We start from the raw sequence: 26,293 nt of genomic DNA on the forward strand, positions 1-26,293 counted from the left end.
TCATTTATTCCTATTCTGTGTGTAAGAATGTCTGTCCATGAAGCAAGTGCCTATAGTGCCTGCAGAGCCCAGAAGAGGGGATTGGCATGGAACTACGGATGGCTGTGAGCTGCCTTGTGGGGTTGGAAATTGAACCCAAGTCCTCTGGAAGACCAACCAGTGCTCTGAACCACAGAGGAGATCCCTCAGCACAGGAAGATTTTTAAAAGTGTGTCGAGGGCACTTACTGTCTCTCTGAAAATGAGGGTCTTGGATCATTGCTCTCGGTCTTTCTTGGTGAGACATCCAACTGGTTAGCCCTCCATAACTCACGTTTTCTTGAAAACTCTTCAAGAACAGATCTTCGTGAACTTTGTCTCCATGCCACACAAATTGTTTTGGATTGATTTCATTAACATAGCAGAATCAAAAGAAACCAAGAAAGTTGCTCCTGTGTGTGTAAGTTAGATCTCAGTATCCTTACCTTGTCGATCCCGGTGGTTCTCCCTAATCTCCACTCAGCAGAAGGCACCTTCCTCCCCACCCTGCTCAGAGTAAGGATGACCCAAAATCTTGGGTTCTATCTGTATACACAGACAGAGGAAGGGGGTTTGTAGATGCTTGGCCTTACTGGATCCATAGAAACTGTCAACTGTATTTTTTGTTTGTTTTAAACTGCATTACTAAGTCATTTATAAAGTTGATCAAAATGTATCAATACTTTCTTCAGCCGGTTCTGAAAACAGTCTTGTACTCTGGTAAGAAGTGGAATTCCTTTTTGGGTCAGGCGAGGGTGGGTTGTGGGTCCTAACTGGGACAGATTGGAGATCATCTGTAAGTGACTGGGGGCAGCATCTGAGTACACAAAATGACTGACTCAGTCATTAAAAAATGATACTTAGAAAGAGGTGGGCGGACTCTGGTTTTGTTTCACTTCACAAAGGCTCAAGGATTCAACCTGTCCTCTTGGGGTATTTTCTTCACTACTGCCCAAATCTAAGACTATTGTTTCTCTGGTAAGAATGATGGCGGAGTGACTCTGACTTATTTACAACCATCAAAGACATGATAGATATGAATCGTGGCATAATTAGGCTTGTCATAATAAAGAGTTGACCATCACGGGGCTGTTATGATGTCACAGTTGCCTGTGCCCGGCATTTAGCCTCTAATTTCCACCCCCGCCCATGCTTATCTCTGGCTATATTTGGTTGTTTTACGGTGCTACCTGGGCCACGGTCTGTTCTACAAAATAAATGAGCAGATCGCCCTCCACGGAACCCATTTCCCTTGCTTATTGATGCCTTTCCTTGGTTTGATATGTTTTGCCCATTTCGTACCTTGAATCACAGCTGAAATAGTCACGAGTTTGCTTTGTAAGAAGGGCAACAGAGTGCTGAGCAATCAGCTAATGAATATTGTCGAGATGGTGAGTTTGGAAAATTCCACTCTTAAAAAAAAAAAGCTACTTCCTCCATAGCAGATTTCCTCTTGGCTGCAATTATCCACAGAGTTGTCCAGTTTCCCAGTGGTCTTTACGGCTACTGGCAGCCCCTAAATAATGTGTTTGATGGATTTTATTAGATATGCCTAGTGATCTCTTTTTTCTAAGTGACTTTTTTTTTCTTAACCAGCTTGTGTAGTTACTTAATAAATAAATAAAACTGTTCAAGCTCCCCAGCATTGCTGTTGATGGTGTATTCTGTGTAAGGACAGTAAGATTGGGTGTTGAGTTATGGTTCTTGGGGTGACAGCTCAACTGGGTGTGTCTTACTCGGAGTGCCCTGTGGTCACAGATAGATGGTGGCCGAGGCTTGAGCAAAATGAGCGTCCCTTCGTCTGTGGCTTGGCCATGTAATCATCTCTCCTGCTTTCCAGTGTGAAGGATTCCATTGGTGAGCCCATTTCCCAAGGCTTGGAGGAATAGATTCTATGTTAACACAAGGGCATGATTTGTTCACGGAAACAGACAACTGCTTGATGTCCTCATCTTCATGAAATGTTCCCTGTGTGTGGCAGGTGTCAAGGTCAGCACAATGTAGGTTCTTACAGAGATGCAAACTTACCTTGAGTTTGACTAGTTAGACATCATCAGTCTTCATAACTGACTTCTGAGCAATAGCTAGCGACACTACGTGTCTTTGCTCATGAAACACAAAACAACTGTTTGGAGCACCTCTGACTTTCTCAATAACAAGATGAAGACACACCTGTTTGTGTCTGACCCATTGCTTGACGATCCCCTTGCTACATTTGTTCATTCACAGGCCTATGAAGTATTCATTATGGCTTGATAGAATGTCAAATCCTTGCTATGTATGGGAGTTCAAACAAGCTTCTTTGATTCATTAGGGATTATTGAAGAAGCTGAAAAGTCAGAGTCTGGCCTCTCTGAGCTCCAGTTCTCCCTAGCACTTCTGACTTGTGCAGTGTGGAACACCTTGTGACAATCACAGAACAAGAGATTGAGTTCAGATGGCGTGTGATCATCAAGAAAGGCAGCATCAGCATCCGTTTTTCCACCTGGGAGTCCAGCTTTGGAGAGCAGAAGATGAATAGTTTGTCTCAGTGTGCTTCTCCTCTGCACTGTTAAAGGAAGGTGATCTAGATCTTTAATGCCAAAGGAGATTTCAGGTCAGGAGTGTTGACAGAAGGATTGGTGGCACTCAGCAATTCCCAGGTCTTATCATTTTTGGCACCATTTATGTCCATTTGATGGTGGCACTCAGAGGGGCTGGGAGAACGGGCTCCTGATGACATAGAGATACCTTGACATTTCTGGAATGAAGGTCAGTGCCTGGAAAGGTGCAGGAGAGGTAAGATCCCTGGGTTAGCCCCGTGCCCTCTTATATGTTTTCTCCAGTAGCAGAAAAGCACACTATAAGGTGTTTTAAGTGGACAACCACAACCTGATTTTCCGTTTCTAGCAAGGCTAACTTCTGAGTCAGTACATCAACTGTCTTTTGTGGATCCAATAACTTTAACTTCATGGCTGGTGAGTCAGGACCTGTCCTTTCCTTACCCCCGTGAATCCTGCATACCTGCATTTGATTTGCCAGTGTGGAGTCCTTCCATTTTGAACACAACTTTGCTTATCTGAGAAAGCCCTTTGTGCTGGAAATTTGCAATAATTCGACTTTAGATGTATATAATTCTTCTCTCTGTTCATGCCCTCCCATTTTCCATTTAAAATAATTAACTTACTTTTAAGATTTATTTTTAATATTCTTAATTGTATGTGTATGAGTATTTTGTGAGCAAGTGTGTTTGTATGTGTACCACATGGGTGACTAGAACATATAGAGGTCAGAAGAGGGTATAACCTCCCTTGGAACTGGAGTTATAGAGGGTTTTGAGCCACCACGTGGGGGCTAGAAACCAACCAAGAGTCCCCTGGAAGAACAATAAATTCTTTTAACCAGTGAGCCATCTCTTCAGTCCTTGTTTATTTCATTTTTAATTATGTATATTTGTGTGTCCATGTGTGGGTATGTGGATGTGACTGCAGGGATGTTCCGGTGCTGGAGTCACAGGCAGTTCTGAGCCATCTTACATGAGCACTGGGGACTGCTCCACTGTCAGAGCAGTGCCTGCTCTTAACTGCCGAGCCATCTCCCCAGTCCTTGCTCTGTACCCTGATGTCCTACTCACTGCCTGCTGGCATATCATTTTACAATGTTTCGGAGGTGCCTGTTTTGCCCAGATGAATCGGTGGGAACTTCTCCTCACACACATATACACGCAAGTGCACAAATGTATGTATGTATGTATGTATGTATGTATGTATGTATGTATGTATGTGAGTGATATGTAAACACTTCTGAAGAAGCTTCTCTCTCAATACCTGACCCATCTCTCCACTTTCCTTTATTGTGTGGGTCAAAGTCGAGTAGATTGTTTGAAAAGATTTGATAAATCAGGTTTATACATAAGCCTAAGGGATGGTATAGTTGTAAGAGGTCCTTAACTTTGTATTTTCAAGGATGAAAATCAGATAATGGCTCATCTTATGTTCTGGGATAGCTATTTGCACACACTCATGACAGATATAAGTCTTTGAGTATGCAAGCGCTTATTATTTGAGCCAAAAAATAATCCTTTTTTCTTCTTCTTTTGCACTATGGAAGTCATTATCTAATCCTTCAACATGAAGCAACAGAGTCCTGGAATTTCCATGCCAACCTGGGAGGGTTAATTTAGGCCTTTATTGGTGAAAGAGTCACAGTGCCTGTCTGAGAAGAAGACTTCTGGTTCTTCCTCTCAGTGGTTGTCAGTGTCTTCCCTCTCTTCTGACGTCTTAAAGAAACATAAACCTTGAGTATGACTCTTAGCCTCATAGGAACCATTTAGCCAATAAGCCATCCTCCACTTTTCTCTTCCAACACTGGATGGTCCTTAAAATGTTTCTATTTGCAGAATGTGAGGAGGTCTGAGACCAGGGCCACCAGGCAACCCTTTGTTGTTCAAATATCCTGAATTATTTCAGCACTCCTAATTATTAAAGTAAAATAAAGTTTTCTTCTCATAATTGTACTTAAAATGCGAATACAGCAATCGATCCTTGTTCACAGACATAATGGCAGGCAGCAGATCTCTCCCTGCACACAGGTTTCCTGAGGATGAAGAGGTGGCTGACCAGGACAGTGATGGATATCCGAGTTTTTCAAGTAATGAATCCAGAAGTAAGGTCTCTCCGCCTCATGGAGAATCTACAGTTATTTATTGCTGGGAGACAGATGATATCAGCCCATTTGCGATAGTTTTAATTTCACCTTAAGTTTCGATATACGTGTTCTTTTTAATTGACATACAATAGTACCCATGTTTATTGGCTACATGTAATAGCACATGCCTGGACCAAGGTGTAACATTCAGATGACATAAGTGCTTATGTTCTCTATGTTCAGAATAGGTTATTAAATATGTAACTTGGAAGTGAACATATTTAATAGTTTATTGTTGGTAGAAGAGAATGATCTAAATGTACAGAGATCACCATCCTCAAAAGAAAAGTGTGGCCGAGGTCCTAAGGCTGCTGAGGGACAGAAAATGACAGGGAGCAAGGGTCTGCAGCCTCAACTTTCTTTCTCTGGTTGCCACTGGCTCAGCCACACGTTCAATCAATATAGAGTTCACTGTCAGTCAGACTCCAGGATAGTCCCTTTTAGATGTCAAGAAATTGTTCAACGCTAGGATGTTGACCAAAGAAAGTAGATTTTAATCATGCTTTATCTTTTTTTGTTTGTTTGTTTTGTTTTCTCAAGGGTCTGACGGGAACAGAAAGTTTTGAGGGAGTTCACTGATGACGCAAAGTGACTGGTTGGATAAAGAAGTTCAAAGTTGTTGTTTTTTTTTTTCTTTTTTCTTTTTGTTTTTATCTGTAGAACAAATAAGACCTGGCCAAAGGTGACTAACCCCAGTGCCTCCCCCCTGCCTGGTCCCTTTCTCCTTGTCTAAGGGATGTTTGCGTCCACGGTTGCACAAGGAGAGCCTGATGCATGCTGGGTAGTGAGGAGTACATCTGAGAATCTGATTGAATAAAACTAGTCTCTGACCTTTATTTTTAGTTTGACAAGAAATTGATGCTGCTACCTATACAGAAATCAGTAAAAAAAAAAAAAAAATGAAAAATCTATTTGCTGATGTGGTATTTTCTAACTATCTGGGAATTTGTCAGTCACCTCCTGAGTGGCTGAGTTAGGATATTTTTAAAAATTCTTTCTCTAAGAAGAGAAAATGGTAGTATATGTGTACTACTTTGTGTGTGTCTGGCTCTTAGTCTGGGTTAGTGACAGGGAACACGGTGGCATGGCTGTCGTGATGATTTCTCTACATGGTTTTATAAAATGGTAGTATATGTGTACTAATTTGTGTGTGTCTGGCTCTTAGTCTGGGTTAGTGACAGGGAACACCGTGGCATGGCTGTCGTGATGATTTCTTTACAATACTTATAAGAAAATGCTGACCACTTAGGGAGCCTACGTAGGCTGTTATTTTCAATTTTTTATTTTACTTTATTTCACTTGAGACAGTTTTACTCTAGACCAGGCTGGCCCTGAATTCATGGTAACTCCACTTCCTCAGTGTTCGTCCTGAGGTGATTACAGCCAGGAACAACAATTCATGGTCCCAGTTGGTATCTAAGAACACATCAATAATGTTGATGGCAGTCTCTCTCTCTCTCTCTCTCTCTCTCTCTCTCTCTCTCTCTCTCTCTGTGTGTATGTATGTGTGTGTAGGGGGTGACTGAATGATTTCTTAAATGCTCACTATTGGGAAAAAATTAAAACTTCTTTGGATCCCAGACTTCCATATTCCCCAAATATGAATGTGGCCTTCTGCTTGACTCTTGTTTCTGCTAGAACAGGGCAAAGGGCCAACCAGGAAGCAGGATAACACATCTACCAATGGACAGTTGGGGAAGAAATGAATCAACTTACAGATGTAAACTCTCATTTGAGACAAATTCTGGAGAGTTTTCTAAACCTCCCAGCGATGTGTGGTGTCTATCGACATATTTTCCACAAGGAAGTATAGTAAATGAATATTGAGATATTTAGAGCAAATCTAATTTTTGCATGTTTGAAAACAAATTCTGAGTTTATGAAATGGGAAATCCACGGAGCATTCGCATCCAGAGCGGGTAGATGCACACACGGCAAAAGCAATGGGTTAGTATCCAGGTTTTCGGAATAGCCCCACTGTCTTCTGGTGCTTATTTAATGTTAAAAGAAAATCCCAAATTTTCCAGTACGGAAAAGTCAAATTCCGGCCTGAGCCCTGCTGTGACCCGTGGCTTGGAATTTTGCTTATGACCAGCTCGTCAATGGAAAAGCTAATGATAATAGAGTTTTCGGTTGGTTATCTTTGACTAATTCTACTGCAGATAGCAAGGCATCAAACCATTTCAAGGGATAGAAGAGACAATGGTCTCTCAGAGCATGTAGATTTGTAGTTTTTGTCATCTGCTGTTTCTGAAAATAAATTCTTTAGAACTGTGTAAAGCTCAGGATTCTACTAGAGCAGTGATCTGCCTAGGGCTGTCACAGTGTTTCATGATTTACCTACTTAGTTGGCTTAGTCTTACAGATAGAGTCTACCTATATGGTCAGGCTGACTTAGAATTTACTAAGTAGCATAGGATGGCCTTGAACTCTTGGTGATCCTTCTGCCTCAGCCTCCTTAGAGCATAGGTCATGAGTATACATCACTATACCTGGCTATCCTCCCTTTAAACACATGGAAGAAGATTGATGACCTTGGGCTGTGGTAGTAGACACTGCAAGACCTTGTGATCCACACTGAGTGACATCATGGGCTTTGAGACTTGCAAAGCCTATTGTTTTAGGTGAGACTATACATAGTAGAGAAAGCAGTCACCCTACCCTCAGCTTTTAAGGCATTTGCTGAAATAGATGACACAGTGGGAGAGAAAAGAGAGGACAGAAAGATGTCACAGACAGAGCTGTAGAAACATGAGGTGCAGGGCTGGTGGACTCCAGGCTCGGAGGGGCCTGGCTTTCCAATCTGGCTCTGAGCTTGATGAGTCTGTTTATTCAGCCACAATATCAGACATTCCCTCTTCCTGCCTGAAGAAGTCCCCTTTGAAGAACGGCTCTGCTGGGGAGCAGTTTCCCCTTGGACCGGCTCCTCCCGTGGCAGGACTAAAGGAAAAGAACTGGAAACGCCGCAAGAATGTTCTTTAAAGTGATATTCCAGCACCACGTGAGGGGAGGGTGAAATAGCTGTACAAGATATATTTCCTGGTTGAGGTATTTTTTTCCCTCTCAAGTGAATTTAGCAGTGAACAAAGATGTCACATGAATGGGGTTGGGGTCAGATGACGTGGCTACCTCCAGATCTGAGCAAGGAGGCGAAGCTGAGTGACAAGTGATCCCTGGGCAAAGCAACCGCATTTTCAGCTTCTGTAGGCCAGGAGAGAGAGAGTTCAGATCTACCAAAGCCAGAGGGGATACAGTAGGCACAGCCACCACCTGGTCTACAAGTCTTTATCTGCAAAGGACACAGTGGTGGTAACTTATCAGAAGACCGGCCCACGTTTTCAAAGCAAAGCAGCAGATAGAATGTTCTCAGACGAACTGGGGAACAAGATTCATGAGGAGCTCGCATAATCCAGGGGGTCACGTTTTACTCAGAGGTGTCACATTTGTTTCTTGAATTTCAGAGATACTTTTCTACTTTTTCAAAGGCTTTATGTAGCCCTCATGTCAACCCTGTGAAGTAGCTAGGAGGATGTCAGTCTCCAGAGTGTTCCTCTTTGGAAATGGATGTGGCACAGAAAGAGACATGAGTTTTACAGCTCATTACTGGCAGGGGCAGAATGACAAGCCAGGCCTCTTGACTCTTGGACCAGGCCTCTTTTATGGGTCTTCTTGGGATAGACACAGAGGGACAATGGAGTTTCAGACAAAAGAGAAAGTGGTATTCTCCATCTGCTTCCAGGCACTGCTATGACTCCAGATGCACTCTCAGGGCCTGGCCTTGGCAAGGAGGGACCTTCAGAGGCTGCATCTCCTCCTGCTCTCTCACACAGCTGCCCACATCTGGAGTTGTCTTGTTCGGGCCTTACCTGTGCCGCATACACCAGGATCTCTCTGGAATAAAAAGAGGTCTTTGTTTCCCTCCATGTCTGACCGGAACCCTCTAATATTCTTGATTTTCTTGGACAGGGGACAGGGTCCGTACTCTCCCCTGATACCTGACCAAGACTACTGCGCCTCACATTAGTACTCAGGGCCTAGGCATAAAGTTCACACTTTCGGAACAGAAGGCATTTTACCCCAAAGTGATAGAAGCTAGAGTTTCCCTCTGGGGACTATAGAGTCTTATCTGGCTCCTAGCTCGAAGGAGAAACCAGAAGGATTGTCGCTGTGGACCGTAGGTCCTGCTTCGGCACGCGGCTTGCATTTTATCTTCCCCTCCACACGTAGCACTAATGTCGTTCCCCATCTGAGCCCTATCTGGTAATTATTTCTATTCTCTGAGGCTTCTGAGTGTGTCGAATATCTGATGATATTTGATATCTTTTTCTAGCCAAACCCTTATCCAAGTGTCTCTGAGCCTGGAGTTCCAGTCAGAGTCGCACAGGAAATGGGTAGGGTAGTTTGAAACAACTCCCCAGATGACTCGACAGGCAGCAAGACTTGACGACTGTGTTTTATCCATTTTCCCTGACTTTGAAGAGTCCTTGTGATTTTGGTCAGTGCTACACATGCAAACAAACTCTTGGATCTGTGAAGGGTTTGGTGCCTTACAAAGCTTATTTCCTGTCTCTTTCTGATTTAATTCTAAGTGAATGCACCTTATTGAAGTCAGACTCTTATTCAGGGTCCTTCTCCATCCACTTGACAAAGGAATGGTGATTTTATTTTTCTTGTACCCTAGCTTCTCCCACACACTTGTCCAGGGACAGTGTCTTCTCCATCACATGTCCTGTATCTCTACACCTTTGTCCAGCCCAGCTGGCCTTTGTGACACCTCCATAAGACCTGCTGAAGGCACCCTAGTCTGTCTTCCTGAAGAAGCTGATGAGGAGGGAATTGACTGAGATAGCTAGCAGGTGTTCTTTCACGCAGATATTATAAATTTAGAACAACATTTTTGTTCATTTTCAAGCTGGACAAGCCCCAGTGGTAGAATGGTGAGAATCTCTTTAGAGAAGAACAGTCTGTTTGGTAACCTGAAATTAATTAACAAGTTAATTGAATATTTTTGAGGTCCTAGGGATCGAACCTAGGATGTTGCACGGGTTAGGCAGTTGTTCTAGCAATTAGCTGCATGTTAAGTCCCATATTTTATTTTTTTAAAAAATTTGAGATAGAGCCTTGCTCAGTGACAAACCAAGCTGGCCTTAAAATTGTTCTGCAGCCAGGGAAGTAGTTGCTATCCTCCTGTCTCAACCTACTGAGTTCCTGAGATTGCTGCACCACCAGGCTCAGGTATGACCTATTCTTGAAAATCCTGAACTCCTAGTTTCTTTTCTTGTCAAGTTTTACCAGGAAGGATGGTAACTGGAAGGAGTCCTGCTGTGGGTTAAAACACGCCTGTGCCCCAGAGACCCAGTGATGCAAAGGTCTGCTGGGGTTGGCTGTTTGAGGTGTCTGTCTGGTTTCTAGCTGAGCTGGAGTCAAATGAACTCCCTGGGCTGGGCATGGGAGACTCCAGGGGTGGGTAGTGTGGACTTCACTTGGCTCAAAAGAGCAGTAGGCTGCAGAACTGGCTCAGATGCATGGCCTCGCTTTCAATGGTGAGTTAGTGCTTGTCAAGTGTAAGCAGGATGTTCTCTTTTCTCAAACTTTCTCTTTGATTGCTCACTAAAACGCAGACAGCCATCAGAAGCAGAAAGTTGTCAATTCAAAGAGAAGGTGGGCCTGACATTTCTGCTGGGCCCCTCTTCTCTTCCACTTAGCTGAGCAGGGACCCCACTCTTCATCGTGGAGTAACAGATGATTGATTCGACTGCACCCTGATTAGAAAAGGCTTCATTTTCCTTGTGCATGGTGCATGGAATTAGTTAAGGGTTGCATAGGGAAAGGAGTGATAGAGTATTGTTCATACTAAATTATAATGACAGCCTTCCTAACCACTGTGTATTTATTCTGTAAGAAAAGAAAATGTCTGGTAAAATTCTGTATAGGTTAATAACACCTTCATAATCCACTCCTTCTTTTCTGTTGACTTGAATAGCCCTCCTACCGACTTTTAATGGATTATTAGAGTTAATTACATCAATTGCAATATAATTGATTCTTAAATACTATGTAGAAACCTCATACAATTATGGAAAAACAAAAGTTATCTAGACATCTCAAATCAAAAAAGATTTGGAATTCCTGCACATTTAATTCCCGATAATCACCAGTCAGTTTGGACATTAAGATTGCATGGTGTCTTGTTTTCTCTTTGCCAGGTTTTGACAGAATTGATAGTTTTACAACATTTAACTCAATACGCATGGAAATATAAGATTAAAGCTGTGAGAGAGATTTTTTTTCTAAAAAAAAAAATCACTTTATGGCTTAAAAGCTGAAATGTGTTACCTGCTTCACGGTGACAGAAATAAACTCAAGGGAAAAATCAAAAGCGATTTGATGCTGGGCCTTAGAAATCTCCTCCCCACAGGTGTACAGGTTCCTAGGGGTCTTAGGGTGTTTTATTTTAACTTGGGGGCTCTAAAATGTGATGAGGGAACAAATCACCTAGAGGGGTGAAAGGGTCTCTTCCGTACTCCCACTGAGTCATGCACAATGTGTTTTCCTGTCAAAACCACTGGCTGAAGAGTGTCATATCTTCAACACCCGGCATTTGATGTCATGGAGATCAAAGCAGATGTAGTAGAGTCGTTTGATTGTGGTCTTTTCAGTTTTAAGTGATTTGTGGGCACATTAGTGAGTATTGACAATTATAAATGTGAGATTTCTAAAGAACTCTCCCTTCCCAGACTAAGAATTTCAGATCCTTCTAACAAGGTGGACAAGGGGATGGGTGAAGGAGAAGCAGCTGAGTGGGTACAATAAACAGACTGTTCACCCATGCCTTCTGTGGCTTCTCAGCTCTCAGATACGGCCTTTCTGGGCCTCTGTGTCCTTTCCTGTAAAGTGAGAGAGAATGCATGTAACTCTTGTTTCCTGACCTTGAACACTTAGCAGTTTTGTTGTTTATAGGAACTCATTCAACTTTGATATCAGCTACTTTATACCAGCATGTGTGCATCAATGCACTGTACATGTTTACATGTGAGTCTGTACATGTGTGTCTGGTCATGCTTACATGTGTGTATTCACTAGGTTTTAAGCCTCTGTGGGCCAGGGCCAGTCTGTGTCTATCTCTAACCCTGCAACATTGTGTCACAGAATAGGCTACTGTTTGGCTGACTGAGCCAAAGCTCACAGGGAATAGTTCCCTAAAGACTCTACATGATACACCAAAAACAATGAAGCATAGTCAGTTGTTATTATTACTTTGAAAATCTATTTTGAGACAGGGTCTCATTATGTAAGCCAGGTTCACCTCAAACTCTCAGAGATCTGCCTGCCTCAGCCTCCTGAGATTAAAGGTATGTCTAGTTTGATGATTATTTATTATTTTTGAGATATTACATATATGAGTATAGTGTGTTCATATCATTTATACTCTTCCCTTTCCATACCTGAGCCCTTCCAATGCTCCTTCTCTTCCACATCTACCCCTCAATTCATGTCATCTTCTTCCATGATCACACACATTCATGATCACACACACATGATCGCACACATGATTACACATGGAATTACATACATGATTCCACACACATATGATCACATATACACATGCTCACACACACACACATGATCGCACACATGATCACACACATGATCACACGTGGAATTACATACATGATTCCACATGCACATGATCACATATACACATGATCACACACACATATGATCAAACAGATGATCACACACATATGATCATACACACATGATCACACACATGATTACATACATGATCACACATATAATCATACATATACATGATCTCACACACACTCATGATCTCACACACACACATGATCAAACATATGATCACATACATATGATCATATACTTTATCACACACATAATTACATACCTGATCACACGCACATGATCATACATATACCTGATCACACACATACACACACACACAGGCATCTTACTGAGTCCGATTAATATTGCCAATATATAATTAGTCTTGAGTAACCTAACAGAGCTTTGTCTCTGGAGAAAAATGACCCTCCCTCCCTCAGTAGCTCCACAACTAAGGGTAGAAGGACTAAGAAAGTTCGATTATTTTAAAACAGTTGACCTTTCCATGTTGGCCTGTATTCTAGTGTGGACTTTTGTAGACAGCCATATTGCTGAGAGTTCATGGGTAGAGCATCCTGGGCATGCCCAGCAGACCTTACTTTGCAGCAGTTCTATTAGCCCTCTGGATTCCACAGTGTTTCTGCTCCCTCTTCTGCAATGTTTCCTGAGCATTGATTGGAGGAGTTATGCTATAGATATTAGATATGCATTTGGGGATAGGCACTCCATGTTCACCTAAGTGAATTAATTTTTAAAGCATATATATATATATATATATATATATATATATATATATGTATAACTTTATTTTATGAAATGTGAGTTGAGCTTTAATCAGATGCCTATAAGATGTGAAATTTCATTTGCCTTTCCCATACACTAAAACGGCATCCCATTTCCAACAAGACCTTCAGTGAACTGGATCAGTCCATCCTATTTTTCATGGGAAACAAAGACCCAGTTTCTTTTGCACAAGTCTAGACACATCTTAGTAGTTACCAAAGAAAACTGAATGTCTTAAACAATGCAGTGCCCACATCAAATGGCAGAGATATCAGTTAGCCAAGATTAGAGTCCAGAAGCAGACCCAGGACAACCGAGGCTGTCTCAGTGAGTGTGGAGGTATTTCAGATCCATGGCTGAACAGTACATTGTTCAGTGCGTGGTGCTGGGACAACTGTTTCTCCATCTGGACTTACACTACACACAGAAGTAAATTCCAGATGGAACAAACCTCTAAACATAAAACTAGGATCTGTGCAAGTACAATAAGAAATGGCTTAAACCTTTAAGATGTAATCGTGAGCTGGAACTTCTTCATAAGTTACATGGCAAAGCCAGAGGTCAGGAAGGAAAACCCAACAGACTCGACTTCATTAAAAAACAATCATCAGAAAATTAAAAGAGAAATGGTGTACGGGGACACAAGATTTGGATTAGACTCTTCGGAAGAGGGCTTGGAGCCATCATTCAAAGAGAGTATACAATTTATGTAGACAAGCTGGCTCTAAAAAAAGTTAGCAAAGCATGTAAAACGAGCAATTCTCAGAAGACATGTATACGACTAGGGAACATTTGAATAAACAGGTTTAACCTGTTTATGGTAAAAAGAAGGGTGAAGAAAGGGCGGGGCTCCTGGCTCTCCTACCAAGGTTGGTTGGATATATCAGTTAGTGAAGATACTCTGTATACACCACCAAGGACAGATGCCAGCTGTGTTGCTAGGCAAAAAGGAAAGTTCTAGGACACTCCACATTATATAATTTTTTTGTAATAGAGTTTTTACAAATTATAATATTTTAAATTCATTTTTCTGAGAGGTCCATACATGACCATATCGCCTCTCTCTTCCTCCTGACTCCTGGACCCACCCTCCCACCTCAGCCCACCTCCTCCCAACTTGATGTCTTTTTTGGGTGGTAATAGTTATTTTTTTTTAAAGTGCATGCATATAAATGAATTTTCATAATTTATTTGCATTGCAGATATACAGCATAGTGGGTTTCTCTTGAGGTAGCACCAAGATTTTTTCTGCTAGAAAATATTCCTTTTATTATTCCTTATTGAACCCTGATCAAGTTGATTAATTCCTTCAGGAGGAATAGGAATAGGGCATTTAGTTGCACCAAGCACTCGTGACTGTGGTACAGTTGTTTGTTTCAGGATCTCAGTTAATTCTCCTTAGATTCTTTCTGTCAGTATGTTCTGTTCAAGCTCTGCTTCTCAGGGTCTTTCAAACTTTAGAGTCTCTTGATTTGTCCAAGGGCAATAGATCAGCCTCCCCTGTCAACCGTTCTCAAGCATCCAGGGTACCTACCCCATCTGGCCATGAGCACTGGGTGCTAAATCAATGACAACAACATCATGGAATCCAGGAGTCAGCAGGGTAAAGCAAAGCGATTCAAACAAAGCCTTGAGTCTGTTTGAAGCCACCTCTCAATTGTTCAGTAGCAAGGAGTTAACTTCTTCACCAGCCAGCCCTTTTGTCTTCCTGGGTCTTTAAGGAAAGTTTTTCTCCTCATTCCAACGACTTCCTGTTCATGGTTAAGCGAGAGGAAATGAGGCTGTCACAGGAGGATGGTCCCACCCTTTTCCAGTCGTGTGGCTAATTTGTCAGGTGTAATATTGGCACCTGGTGGCTTATGTTGGCCTCCTGCCCACTCTTGCTGGGGAAATATCCAAATGCTTGTAGTAGGTGGTGGGAGACTTCAAAGGCATTCGTAAGAGGAAAGGATATTGTCATTAAGGAACTTAATGGAGAGCACTCCCAATCATTCAGTGATGTCAAGATGAAAGGAAAATTTTAAAAACACATTATTCAGAGTTTTCTCTTATGTGTCGTCTGACCTGTTAAAACAAAGGCTTGCAGCATAGTTGGTTTAGTGAGAACATATCCCTTAGGATGTGCTTGTACTGGTGGCTTAGTCACCTTGATTAGGTGAGACTATCAAAGGTATCAGTTATCATATGGGACTATAGATTATCTCTCTGTAAACATAATTCCTACTCTGACTTATCTTTAAGTGTGGACTCAGCTTGCACCTACTAAAGGAACTGTAGCTTTTGACTCAAAGGGGACAAGCCCAGCACTGCTGAGTGTGTCTGATAAACAAAAGAGACAATATGAGTTTTCAGAACTCATTAGGAATCCTCGGTGGGCACAGCTGGTTTCATCCTATATGTTTCCATTTTTGACAAGATATAGTTGCTGTGGCAATAAAAATGGTTCAGATGTTAAGGGCACTGGTTACTCTTCCAGAGGACCAGGGTTCAATTCCCAGCATCCATTGGCAGCTCACAGCCATCTGTAATTTTGTTTCACAGAGATCCAATGACCTCTGTGGTCTTCGTGGCACCTCAAAAACATCTTGCACAGACATGAATTCAGGAAAAGACACCCATACACATAAAATAGTAAGACAAATTTAAAAAAAAAGAAATAATTGAGGCTAGAGAGATGGCTCAGTGGTTAAGAGCACTGACTGCTCTTCCAGAGGTCCCGAGTTTGATTCCCAGCAACCACATGGTGGCTCACAACCATCTGTAATGGGGTCTGGTGCCCTCTACTGGTGTCTCTGAAGAGAGCAATGGTGGTGTATCCATATGCATAAAATAAATAAATAAATAAATAAATAAATAAATCTTTTTTATAAAAAGAAATAATCATTACCTTTTGAACAATGATACAGGCAATTGTCTGCCAACCCAAAGTAAGTTTATCCATGTATGTGATTTAACTGAACTAAAATCAGTGGTCTCTAAACCATTATAAATTCTACAAACAATGGCATTTCCTTTAGTTTCTATGATTCATATAAACACTGACACGGGACATCTAAAGCCCTCATAGGATGAGTGTTATGGACATGAAAGACAAGTGATCAGTCTCCCTGAGGTATTTATTCATGGACTCATCCCCTGTAAACACCACTCAGCTTATTAATCAAATGATCAGTCTAACTTGTTGACATTTTGCTGGCCTAACCCACAGCATCAGATAAATGTAATGCAGTTTTAATTGAAAAGATATTTGTTGAATATGTGTTACACTGAAGGATGAATGATTCGACTGACTTACTCTGTCAGAGACTAGGCAACTTCCAACTGGACATGCTGTACAGAGGCCCCTAACCTTACGGTGGCCAGGAAGCAGAGAGAAAATATCTGTCTTCCCTGGCTCTTGTCCCTCTTTGCTTTGCACCGTGGTCCTCAGTCATCGGACAGTGCCACCCATACTCAAGGCAGGTTCCTCCCACTCAGTGAGCCACACACACGCTGAAGTGGGCTTCCCTAATCCCCAGGCACTTTTCAGCCCAATCGAGGGGACAGTCACAATCAACCAGCACAACCTGGGACTGGCTGTGGTGTCTAAAGATTGAAGCTAATTGGAAACATGAAACTACAGAGCAGGAACCAAGGAGCCAAGAGAAGAACTGAGTAACTGACGGTGGGCAGGGCTTTACCTTCTGCAGGTTCAAATCCTAACTCTCGAGGCTGCCCTCCTCTTTTCTCTGAGTGTAGTCTAGCCTCCTCTTCAGCTTCACCATGGTTTGTGCCACCTCTTCCTGGCTCAACCTGTTAGTGTGCAATGCTCTGGTTTTGTGACCTGAATTCTGACTGTCGTCTGTGTTTTCAACCCTCTTTCCTTTATTTCTAGTTGCGAACATACCTCTCCCTGCTTTAGGACCAGCTCAGCTCCTCATGTCCTCGAAAGGTTTTGCAAAGACAACCACTCGCTCGCCCGTGTCTCTTTTTGAGCTCTGGAGCGCTGCTGTTGATTGATCATCTGTGTAAGCCAATCACATTCAAGTCCACGCTGTTTAACCAGGTCAAACACAAATGCCTTTCCTGTTCTGTCAGCAGAGTACATATGCCTGGAGGGTAAGGATCAATGCTCCTCTCGCACCAATTAAGACCGCTGTTTGACTGCTCAAAACAAATGTCCCTGAACAGTGGATTTAGCAGAAAGATTTTACTTTTCTCATACCATGAGAGGCATGGAGTGCGACATCCATGGCTGAGTGGCGTGTTACCGTAGGAAGGGAGATTTTCTCGACACTTCTGCTTAGCTTTAGCATGGAGTTTTCGTGTTAGTCTCACAAGCCAAACTGATCTCAAATACAGCATCTGTGCTCCCAACACTGAGGAGTAGCAAAGCAGGAAGAGCTGCCCAGGCTTGCCATGATGTGCCTCCCTGGGTGCTCCATCCCATAAATTCTGCTTACCCTGTGTGTCAGCTGTGCTCTAGACAACCCCTCCTATGTGTAAGCAATGTTGAAAATATTGGTTTAGTTCAATATATAGCCATCTCTAATGGAATCTGTGCTGTTTTAGCAGAATTATTAATAACTAGTTTTCTTTCTGCTCATTTGTTTATCTCTATGATATGATGTATATTTACAATGCATGTCTCTATATACAGATATATATGTAAATATGCACACACATGCAGGCACACACACACACACACACACGCACACACGCACACACACACACACTCAATTCCTGTGGTGATTGGTTCCAGAACCCCTCCCAATGCCAAGCTCAGAGGATGACTCCCATATATAAAATGATGTATTTAGCTGCATTTAACTACACATATTCTCCTATAGAATTCCAATCATCCTTATACTACTTTTTGAGACACATCTCACACTGAACCCCTGGCTGGTGAGAATGTATTATGTAGCCCTGCCAAGTTTTGAACTCGCAGCCATCCCTCTGCTTTAGCATCCAGAGTGCTGGAAATTGCTAATAATACCTAATACCACATGAACACCATGTAAATGGTTGTCGTACTGCAGACAGGTAATAATGGACAGAAAACTGACTGTATATATACAGTTTTTTCTGCAATAATCTATCCATACTTAGCTAATTATACAGATTTAGAATTCATGGGGGCAGAAGGCTGATTGTACATTTAAATTTTTGTTCGTATTTTGACATAAACATCACACACACACACACACACACACACACACACAGTGCATTATATGTAGAGACAGAAAGACAGATTATACAATACCCCTGTCCCTATCTGGCTGTAGATACTGATAAATGCTGTGTCTCTATATTTAAATAAAGGTATGTGGATGCTCATAGTAGCATATTGTCACAACTAATCAAAGCCAAAGATCAAAGCAAAACCGACCTACTATATATCAGGTTTTATTTTAATTACCATGACCATTGTGGTTAAGGCAGGCAGAGATTCTTTTTCATAAGCGGCTATTGCTGCTATCTGTACAGCTAAGACAGGCCTTTTCTACTGTTGTAGCCAGTTACTACTAATTGTTTATTACTTATTTATTATGTTTGTGCATGCCAGTGGGCATGGGCGTCCTATGTGCAGTGTCGAGGTCAGAGGACACTTTGCGAGGTGAGGCCCTCTTCTACTCTCCTGTTGGTTCTGGAGATCCAACTTGGGTGGTAGGAATTGGCAGCAAGCACCTTTACTTACTGAACCATCTTGACGTCCTTCACCACTTTCTGTTGTTTGTGGTCAGCATAGCCACTGACAGAACTCTGGACACCTGTGGCTTCGTGCTTCTCTTGAGTTAAGGGTGCCTGATCAGTGACCCATGCTTATTTCCTTCACTCCTAGGTCTCCTCAGGGATCCTTCTGTGTCTATGCCTTGACCAACGATTCTATAACTGTGTTGCTCATTGAGTTTTGAGTCTTGGAATTATTATCAGCACATATGAAGGATGAAGAGACATTAGAATGTAGACAGAGGAAAGAAAGATGCTGTGACACCTTATGATGAACCCAGCAACCACAGCCACCATAACAGGGACTCAGTTGGCTCAGTTGGTTTGGGCCTGTGAGATAGTACATCCCAGCAAACTGTTTATCTCAGAGCCAAGAATGACTGGCAAAGAGAAAGAGATAGTACCACAGGTTCATTTCAGATGTTCCCAACGAAAAGAAGAGTCATTGGTCTTGTCTGTGTGTGTGTGTGGGGGGGGCGGTTGTGGTATTATGTGTGCGATTCATGGGCACATTGAGGGACAGTCTCTCAATGAATCTGGAGCTGTGATGGCTGTCAACAGGCCTCAGCAATCCTCCTGCCTCTGTCTCCTACTTCACTTAGGTTATAGGCACACACAGAGCTATGCTTGGCATTGTACCAGTATGCTGCGGTTTTGAGTGCAAGTCCTGACTTTTGTCTTACATCTTTACCTACGAAGCCATCTCCTGGTCCCTGGCTCTACACCTCAAGGGGCTATTCCCTCCTATGGTGTCTTTATAAGGGACGGTCTTTGAACACCCAGAGCTTTGGAGTATGTTTAAGATCCAAACTGTAGCAGGATCTAATGCAGGCCCTGCATCCCCTGGATTAGATTGTGGGGATAAGGTAGCACTTGCTGTCAGGTCCATTTCCCAGTCTCTCTTCCTAATATCTAAGCTTAGCCTGTGTGATTATATCCTAGAAGTGAAACAAAGGAAAGCATATTGCTGATACCACCGTCATCAAAATGACTGGAAAGATTCACATCCCCAAGACAACAGAGTCATCCACAGGCCAGGCAGATCTTAACCTCTGACTGAGGAGCACATGGCAAACATTTGTTTTTTATTGTTAGAGAGTGTCATACATGCATGTAATGTGTATGATCAAACGTACTTCCTATCTGTTCCCTCTATTTCCTCCCCTGTGCTCACTGTTTCTTCCCAATTTTATGTGCTTTCTTTCTAAAAGCCACTAAGTTCACTCAATGCTGCCAGCATGTGCACGGGTAGCCTTTCAGGACCATATTCCTGATGAAAACTGACTCTGTCCCTACCCCCAGCAGTCTTCATTTGCCAATAGCTGCTCCAGTGCTAGGGATGGGAGTTCACACTTCACCCTTCCTCCACGCTGGGGTTCGTTTACATTGGTTTCGCTTCTGTCACATGCGTTCGGGTCTTGCTTACATCTCATGCATTTGGTCACAGCCACTGTGAGCTCCAGTGTGCAACGGCCCCAGGACAGCTCAGTTTAACTTGAGTCGTTCTTCATCTCTGGCTCTTAAAATCTGTCCACGCCCCTCTTCCTCAACAGTCGCTGGGGCATGGCAAGCATTTTGACTCCAGGGATTCGTGGTACACTTGCCGAGTATCACAAATAGGGTGGTGGTGGTGGGGACGATCTGTGGTCTATCTACCAAGGGGCTGACAGTACTGAGGACAGGAGGAGCCATGGGGCAGAACAATGGGGGGAAATCGCTAAAGACAAACAGCATCAGTTGGAGCTTTCTTGTTTGTTTTCCTTTGAAACCTTAAAGTTATCCAAATGGAGTGTTAATTTAAAAAAAAAAGGAATGTTTTCTTGGGAGAAGACAATATTTTGAAATGTTTTAATTTATGAGAGCCTGTCTTCTTCATTCTCTCAGTGCCGCGTGAGGCTGAACAAATGTTCACCACAGCTAATTAATTAAGTTTGCAGAAAAGACCAGCAGGGGACTGGAAACTTGAAGTAGAAGTGGGCATTTGAGTATAAACATGCTGCCTGCCTGAGAGACTTTATCTGGATCGAGCAGTTGCCGACTTATCCAAAGACGCGCTGTATCTCTGGGAAAATCAGGCTTGGCAGGGGGAGAAGCACCACGGACGACTCTTGCTGGCAGCTCTCTCATTCATTCCCTGGGTTTTGCACGGTTCCATCCATACAGTATTATTCTAATGTCCCCTCTGTGGATGAAGGTGCTTCCTTGGACTTCTCTCAGAGAAAAGGGACCTCCCAGGGGAGGAAGTATTTTTCTTTCTGAGTCAGGCTCTTTATAAGTCCCCCTTTACCCTGTGAGGAGTCTCCATTTACGGATGACGAAACCCAGACTCAGAGAACTTAGCAGCTAACACAGGATCCATTTACAGGCCATAGGGATGTGAGCTCACGCATCCCTGATGGTGCAGTCTTTTTGGTGACACATATAACCCAGGGTGGGGAAAGAGGGTGTGTAGTAGTGCATCCTGGTAGCCTCTTGCATGGTTTTGTAGCCACATAAAGACAATCTTGGGTAAGAACTAGAGCCATGAACTATGATCCTCATAGATGATTTGTAGAACCACACATGGAGCAATTTCAGGTCAAAGAAATTCCTGCAAAAGAATTCCTCAAACTTTGGCTTTCTGATTACAGTGGGCTAGCCATGCGTCCCCTCAGAAATTTGAATCTGTATTTAATATTGGGAAGAAGATAAGGTATTGATGGCAGAAATGGACACAGAAAGGTGCCAGTGCAGAGAGAGCCCAGGACAGCCTTGGGGGCTAGGGAACATCCAGATTATGAGTAGAACAACCATGATCAACAAGAGGAGGTCTTTTCTAGATAAGAGAGGTAAGGCAGAGGCACAGAGAGCCATGAAGTTGAGACATCACCAACCTCAATTTTCTACAGCCTGTTAGTTTCTTAAGGTCTTTGAACTCTAGTGGTGATGCTATGTTAACCTTCCCAAAAGCTTCAGTCTCATCCTTTTGACCTTTGCCCTGGGCATTAGCACCATACAGAATGAGACTTGTGGAGAAGTTTGTTAGATGCTGTAAGCTGACTTACAGTTGTGTTGGCTTCCTTTTTTTTTGTTGCTCTGATAAACACCATGACCAAAAGCCATCCGGGGAAGAAAGAGACTTGTAGTTTATAGTCTATCATCAGGGAAGCCAAGGCAGGGTCCTGGAGGAAGGAACTGAAGCAGACACTGAAGCAGATCATGGAAGAATACTGCTTCCTGGCTTGCTCCCAGATTCGCATCTACCTACCTACTTCTCTTAAGCAGTCCAGGCCCACCTTTCCAGAGATGGCACTGCCCACAGCAGGCTGGACCCTCCCATATCAATTAGCTGTCAAGAAAATGCCCCACAGACGTGCCCACAGGACAATCTGATAGAGACCATTCCTTAGCAGAGATTCCAAATTCCCGGGTATAGCAAGTTGACAACCAAGTTTAGCCACCACACACCAATTCACCATTCTTACTGAATAGATCATTAGAGAGAGAAAAAAAATCCTGGAATATCTGAGGACAGTTGCATGTGATCATTTTAGAGATTAAACATGACAAATATTCCATAAGTCTTTCACCAAGTTTATAATGACTATTGTTGTTAAAAATTATCAACACAAAACCAAAACTTCTCTATCTAAAGTCGTACTTAGTGAAATAGCATGCCATTGAAACTTGATTGAAAAACATAACCTTGATAAGATTAGATTTACAAAATTTTAATAGATATAAAGAAATTTGCTGATAGCCGAAAACTCCTATTGTCACAGATGACAACTCATAGTGGTAGATGCTGTGAAAGATGGATTTTATGTGGTCAAATATGCTGATCAATAAATAACATCTCTCTCTAAATTCATATGAGGAAAATCAGCTACATGAAATTAGTACCAAGGACTTCAGATCGAAGTAGAGGAACCCAGGAAAGCGTTGACTGCTCTACATAAAATCACTTTGGGAATCAATGAGAGCAAATGAGAACTCTCCCATCTGAATACTAGGATGCTGAAAGCCAGTGGCTTCTGTGTGGTAACTACAGCATTAGAACAAAACTGAAACATTTCCATTTAAAATCTTTACTTACAAGTACATTTTATTAACTCTTTGAGGAGCTCGGTCATGGATACAATATATCTTGATTATAGTCACGCCCACTCCTTCCCCTAACTCCTCCCAGATCATCCCCTCGATGTCTCTACCGCCTCCTCATTTCATACCCCTTTCTCTTTAACAAGTCACTGAATCCATTCTTGCTTCCTATGTATTCATGAGCATGTGCTCATCCACTAGATCACGGCCAACCTACCAAGGGCAACAGCTTTAAAGAGAATGGTCTTTCCCTCCAGCCATTAATTATCAAAATCTCCTTACCTACTGTGGGGTGGGACTCATGAACCCCTTCCTCACTCCATGCTCCAGCATGGACTGGCTTGATCTGGTGCAGGCCACCACAGCTGCTCTGAGATCATCAGTGCTGTGAATCTGTCCTGTGCAGAGGGTGTTGCTTCAGCTCCTCCCCAGCCTCTGTCTTTTGTAATCTTCTCAGCTCCTTCTTTCTTGATGGTCTTCGAGCCTATTGAGAGTGTGTGGTAGAGATGTCCCATCTGTAGCTGAGCTCTCCGTGGTCACTTATTCTATGTGCTTTGACCAGTTGTAAGTCTCTGCATTAACCTCCATCCAATGGACAAAGATACTCTTCTGATGAGGCCCATGAGTTATGCTAATCTTTGAGTATGGGGATACAAAGTGAGAGAACAGTTTGATTCTATGTCTAGTAAAGTTGTAATAGTAGATTTACCTTTGGGGCCTATGTGCTCTGCAGTGATGGGCCCTTGGACAGATTTAGAGAGTACTGGGTATGTGCTTCCTCTTGTGGAGTGGGCTTTAAGTCCAAGCAGAAGTGGATTGTTACCTCTGTAACAGTGTACCACAATTACAGCATAGACATATATTGCTACACTGCTCAAACACCTTATTTGTAAAGATGTTGAAGGGAAAAGAAAGGTGTTATCTAAATTAAAATTCCAGAGGGAAATTTTTTTTATGCATAAGCCAAAACTATTGGTCACCATTTTTTTCTCGATACAATTGTAAACATGAATCAGACAGATTGGCTTAGACTCTGGGACTATACTGAGGAAAGATAATCCTGCAGAGGAAGCTAGCCAGATGAGACCTAGTGCCTTGGCCAATTACCTCAAAGGACTTTAGCAGAGAGATGAAGCATGATGAAGGCTAAGCCTGAGAAGGTAGGCTGGAAAAGCAGAGCAAAATCTCTCACTGTCTCCTCATGCTTGGGAACTCCTTTAGATGGAAGTTCCCACAATAAACATGCAATTATCATTCAGAATTAAAAAGAGAGATAAATAGAAGCTAATGAAAATGCAGGTTTAGTGCCACCAAGTTTGCTTGATGTTGGACCATACTGAGATGAACAACCATTCATCTTCCTATGTAATGTTAAGCAGAAGACAGTGTGAATATATTCAAAGATGGATCCGAAGAAAGGTGCTATGCTGAGTCACAGCCAAAGAACGGTGCTGTGCTAAGTCACAGCCAAAGAAAAGTGCTGAGTCACAGCAAGAAATAAAAAACTGAGGGGTGAAAGAATAGCTCACTGGGTAATGATGCCTACTACTCATCTTGATAGCCTTGATTTGATTCCTGGGACCCGCATGGTAGAAAGTAAGAACCTCACAGGTTGTTATCAGACCTTTATACACACTATATCACCACAAATAACAAAGTAAAATTATTAATTAAAATAGATATTTTAAAGCAAAGCTGGAGAGATGGCTCACCAGGTAAGAGCACTTGCTATTCTTGCAGAGGGCCTAAGTTTGGTTCCAAGTACCTACATCAAAGACTTACATCTCCATGTAACTTCAGTTCCAGAGGATCTCTCTTTTCTGAACTCTATAGGCACTGCATGCATTTAGTGTGTGCACACAGACAAGCTGGCACACACATACACACAGGTAAAAATAAATTTTAAAAAGGAAAATTGAAAGAACTTAACTGAGAAGAAGAATACATATGGGACATAGTTCCATTGGACTAAGAGGCCAGGGATGTCTTCTAGAGCCATGCATGTGAATATTGGGGTTATCTCCAAATGGTGGGAACACATGGAGATAGATCTTCACATCCTAGCAAACCCGTTTCATATAATTTTCCCTCACGGTGAATTTTATGTCTTAGTGAGAGTTTCTATTAGAACACCAGGACCAAAAACAAATTGGAGAGGAAAGGATTTATTTCAGCTCAACAGCTCTCAGGTTTCACTGAAGGTGATCAGAGCTCAAGGCAAGAAGTGAAGGAGAAGCCATGGATGGATGCTGCTCGTCATGACTCACTCAGCAAGCCAGAAATGGCTTGCCCTTTATGACTTACTAAGCCTGCTTTCTTAGTCCAGGACCATCGGTCCAGGCCCTAGGGTAAAGAAGATACAGTTATTTCAGTTTGTAGGCTGAAGGCTCTTCATGTCTAGGCTTAGTAATGGGTTCTAGTCACAAGAGAAAAGAGAAACATCTGGAAATAATGGGAAGGGATGTTTAACTGGAAGTTCTTTGTGGACAGATCCCAAGTCCATCTCATAGCATCTTTCTTATTCTGTGATTTCATCCCTTGCCCAAGTCACATTATTACAGGGAGTCCACCAGAGATGACCACACAGACACAGTATATAGTTAATTGAAAGTCTTTATTCTAGATGGCTGAAACTACACTCAGGTGTTTGGGATCCAAATATAGCACCAAGTTTTTAGGGAAGGGGGTTTTTAAAGGCAAAAACCACATCCTGGTATCTCACTCAGTAGGTGCAGGGGAGGTTTTGTGCAAGTAAGCAGTTTAACATAAGCTAAGGTAAGCAGTTAGCTGGAGGGTGAGGTTTGCACAAGGAGGCAGTTTAACAGAAGCTAAGATAAGTTGGCTGGAATATTTTGACTTCAGGTTCTTAGAATAGAGTTGGATAGTTTTCCATGATAATTCTCCATCAAGTCAATCAAGTTCTAGATACATGTGAAATGGCCTCAGAAAGAATACAAGATGGAGGAACCTCTGAATTGTTTTTCCCTGCCACATTTCCCACTGGCCCTATGGGCATGAGTTGAATCAATGACTAGTCTTGTTCTATAGTGACATAGTTGGTCCTAAAGACCAAAGTTTAACTGAGTATATCTCTTTTTAATGGAGTTGGCCATTCAGGTGAGGGTGCAGGGTCCCACTGTTAACTCCATCAGGACCAGAACCAGTGGTCATAATTATGCTGACAGTAAGGTGCTCAACCATTTTGACCAGATAAACAGAACTGATACCAATTATCTGACCTATGTCTCCTCTCATTACCTTCTTTGAGGGTTGATCCAGAAGCAGACTTTGGTATATTAGGTCACCCAGGTGTCACATGCATCTCTGGGGTGCCCCTCTCAAGAGGGCCTCAAGGAAGTATGGGGATGTCAGAAACTGTTAGTGCTCTA

General features: G+C 42.5%; 1 protein-coding gene across 1 annotated transcript in view; it reads left to right on the plus strand.

Moving 5' to 3' along the window:
- LOC114615721 overlaps positions 1–17,697 on the plus strand; it is a 50,313-nt gene extending 32,616 nt beyond the window's left edge. Inside the window, exon 3 of the mRNA XM_028761376.1 lies at positions 16,987–17,697. Coding sequence (XP_028617209.1) covers positions 16,987–17,111 — 125 coding nt within the window. The 3' untranslated portion in view covers positions 17,112–17,697. The remainder of the gene's footprint in view (positions 1–16,986) is intronic.
- Positions 17,698–26,293: the final 8,596 nt, after the last annotated feature.

The sequence above is a fragment of the Grammomys surdaster genome, unplaced genomic scaffold (assembly GCF_004785775.1).
Source record: "Grammomys surdaster isolate TR1022 unplaced genomic scaffold, NIH_TR_1.0 130, whole genome shotgun sequence".
Lineage (NCBI taxonomy): Eukaryota > Metazoa > Chordata > Mammalia > Rodentia > Muridae > Grammomys > Grammomys surdaster.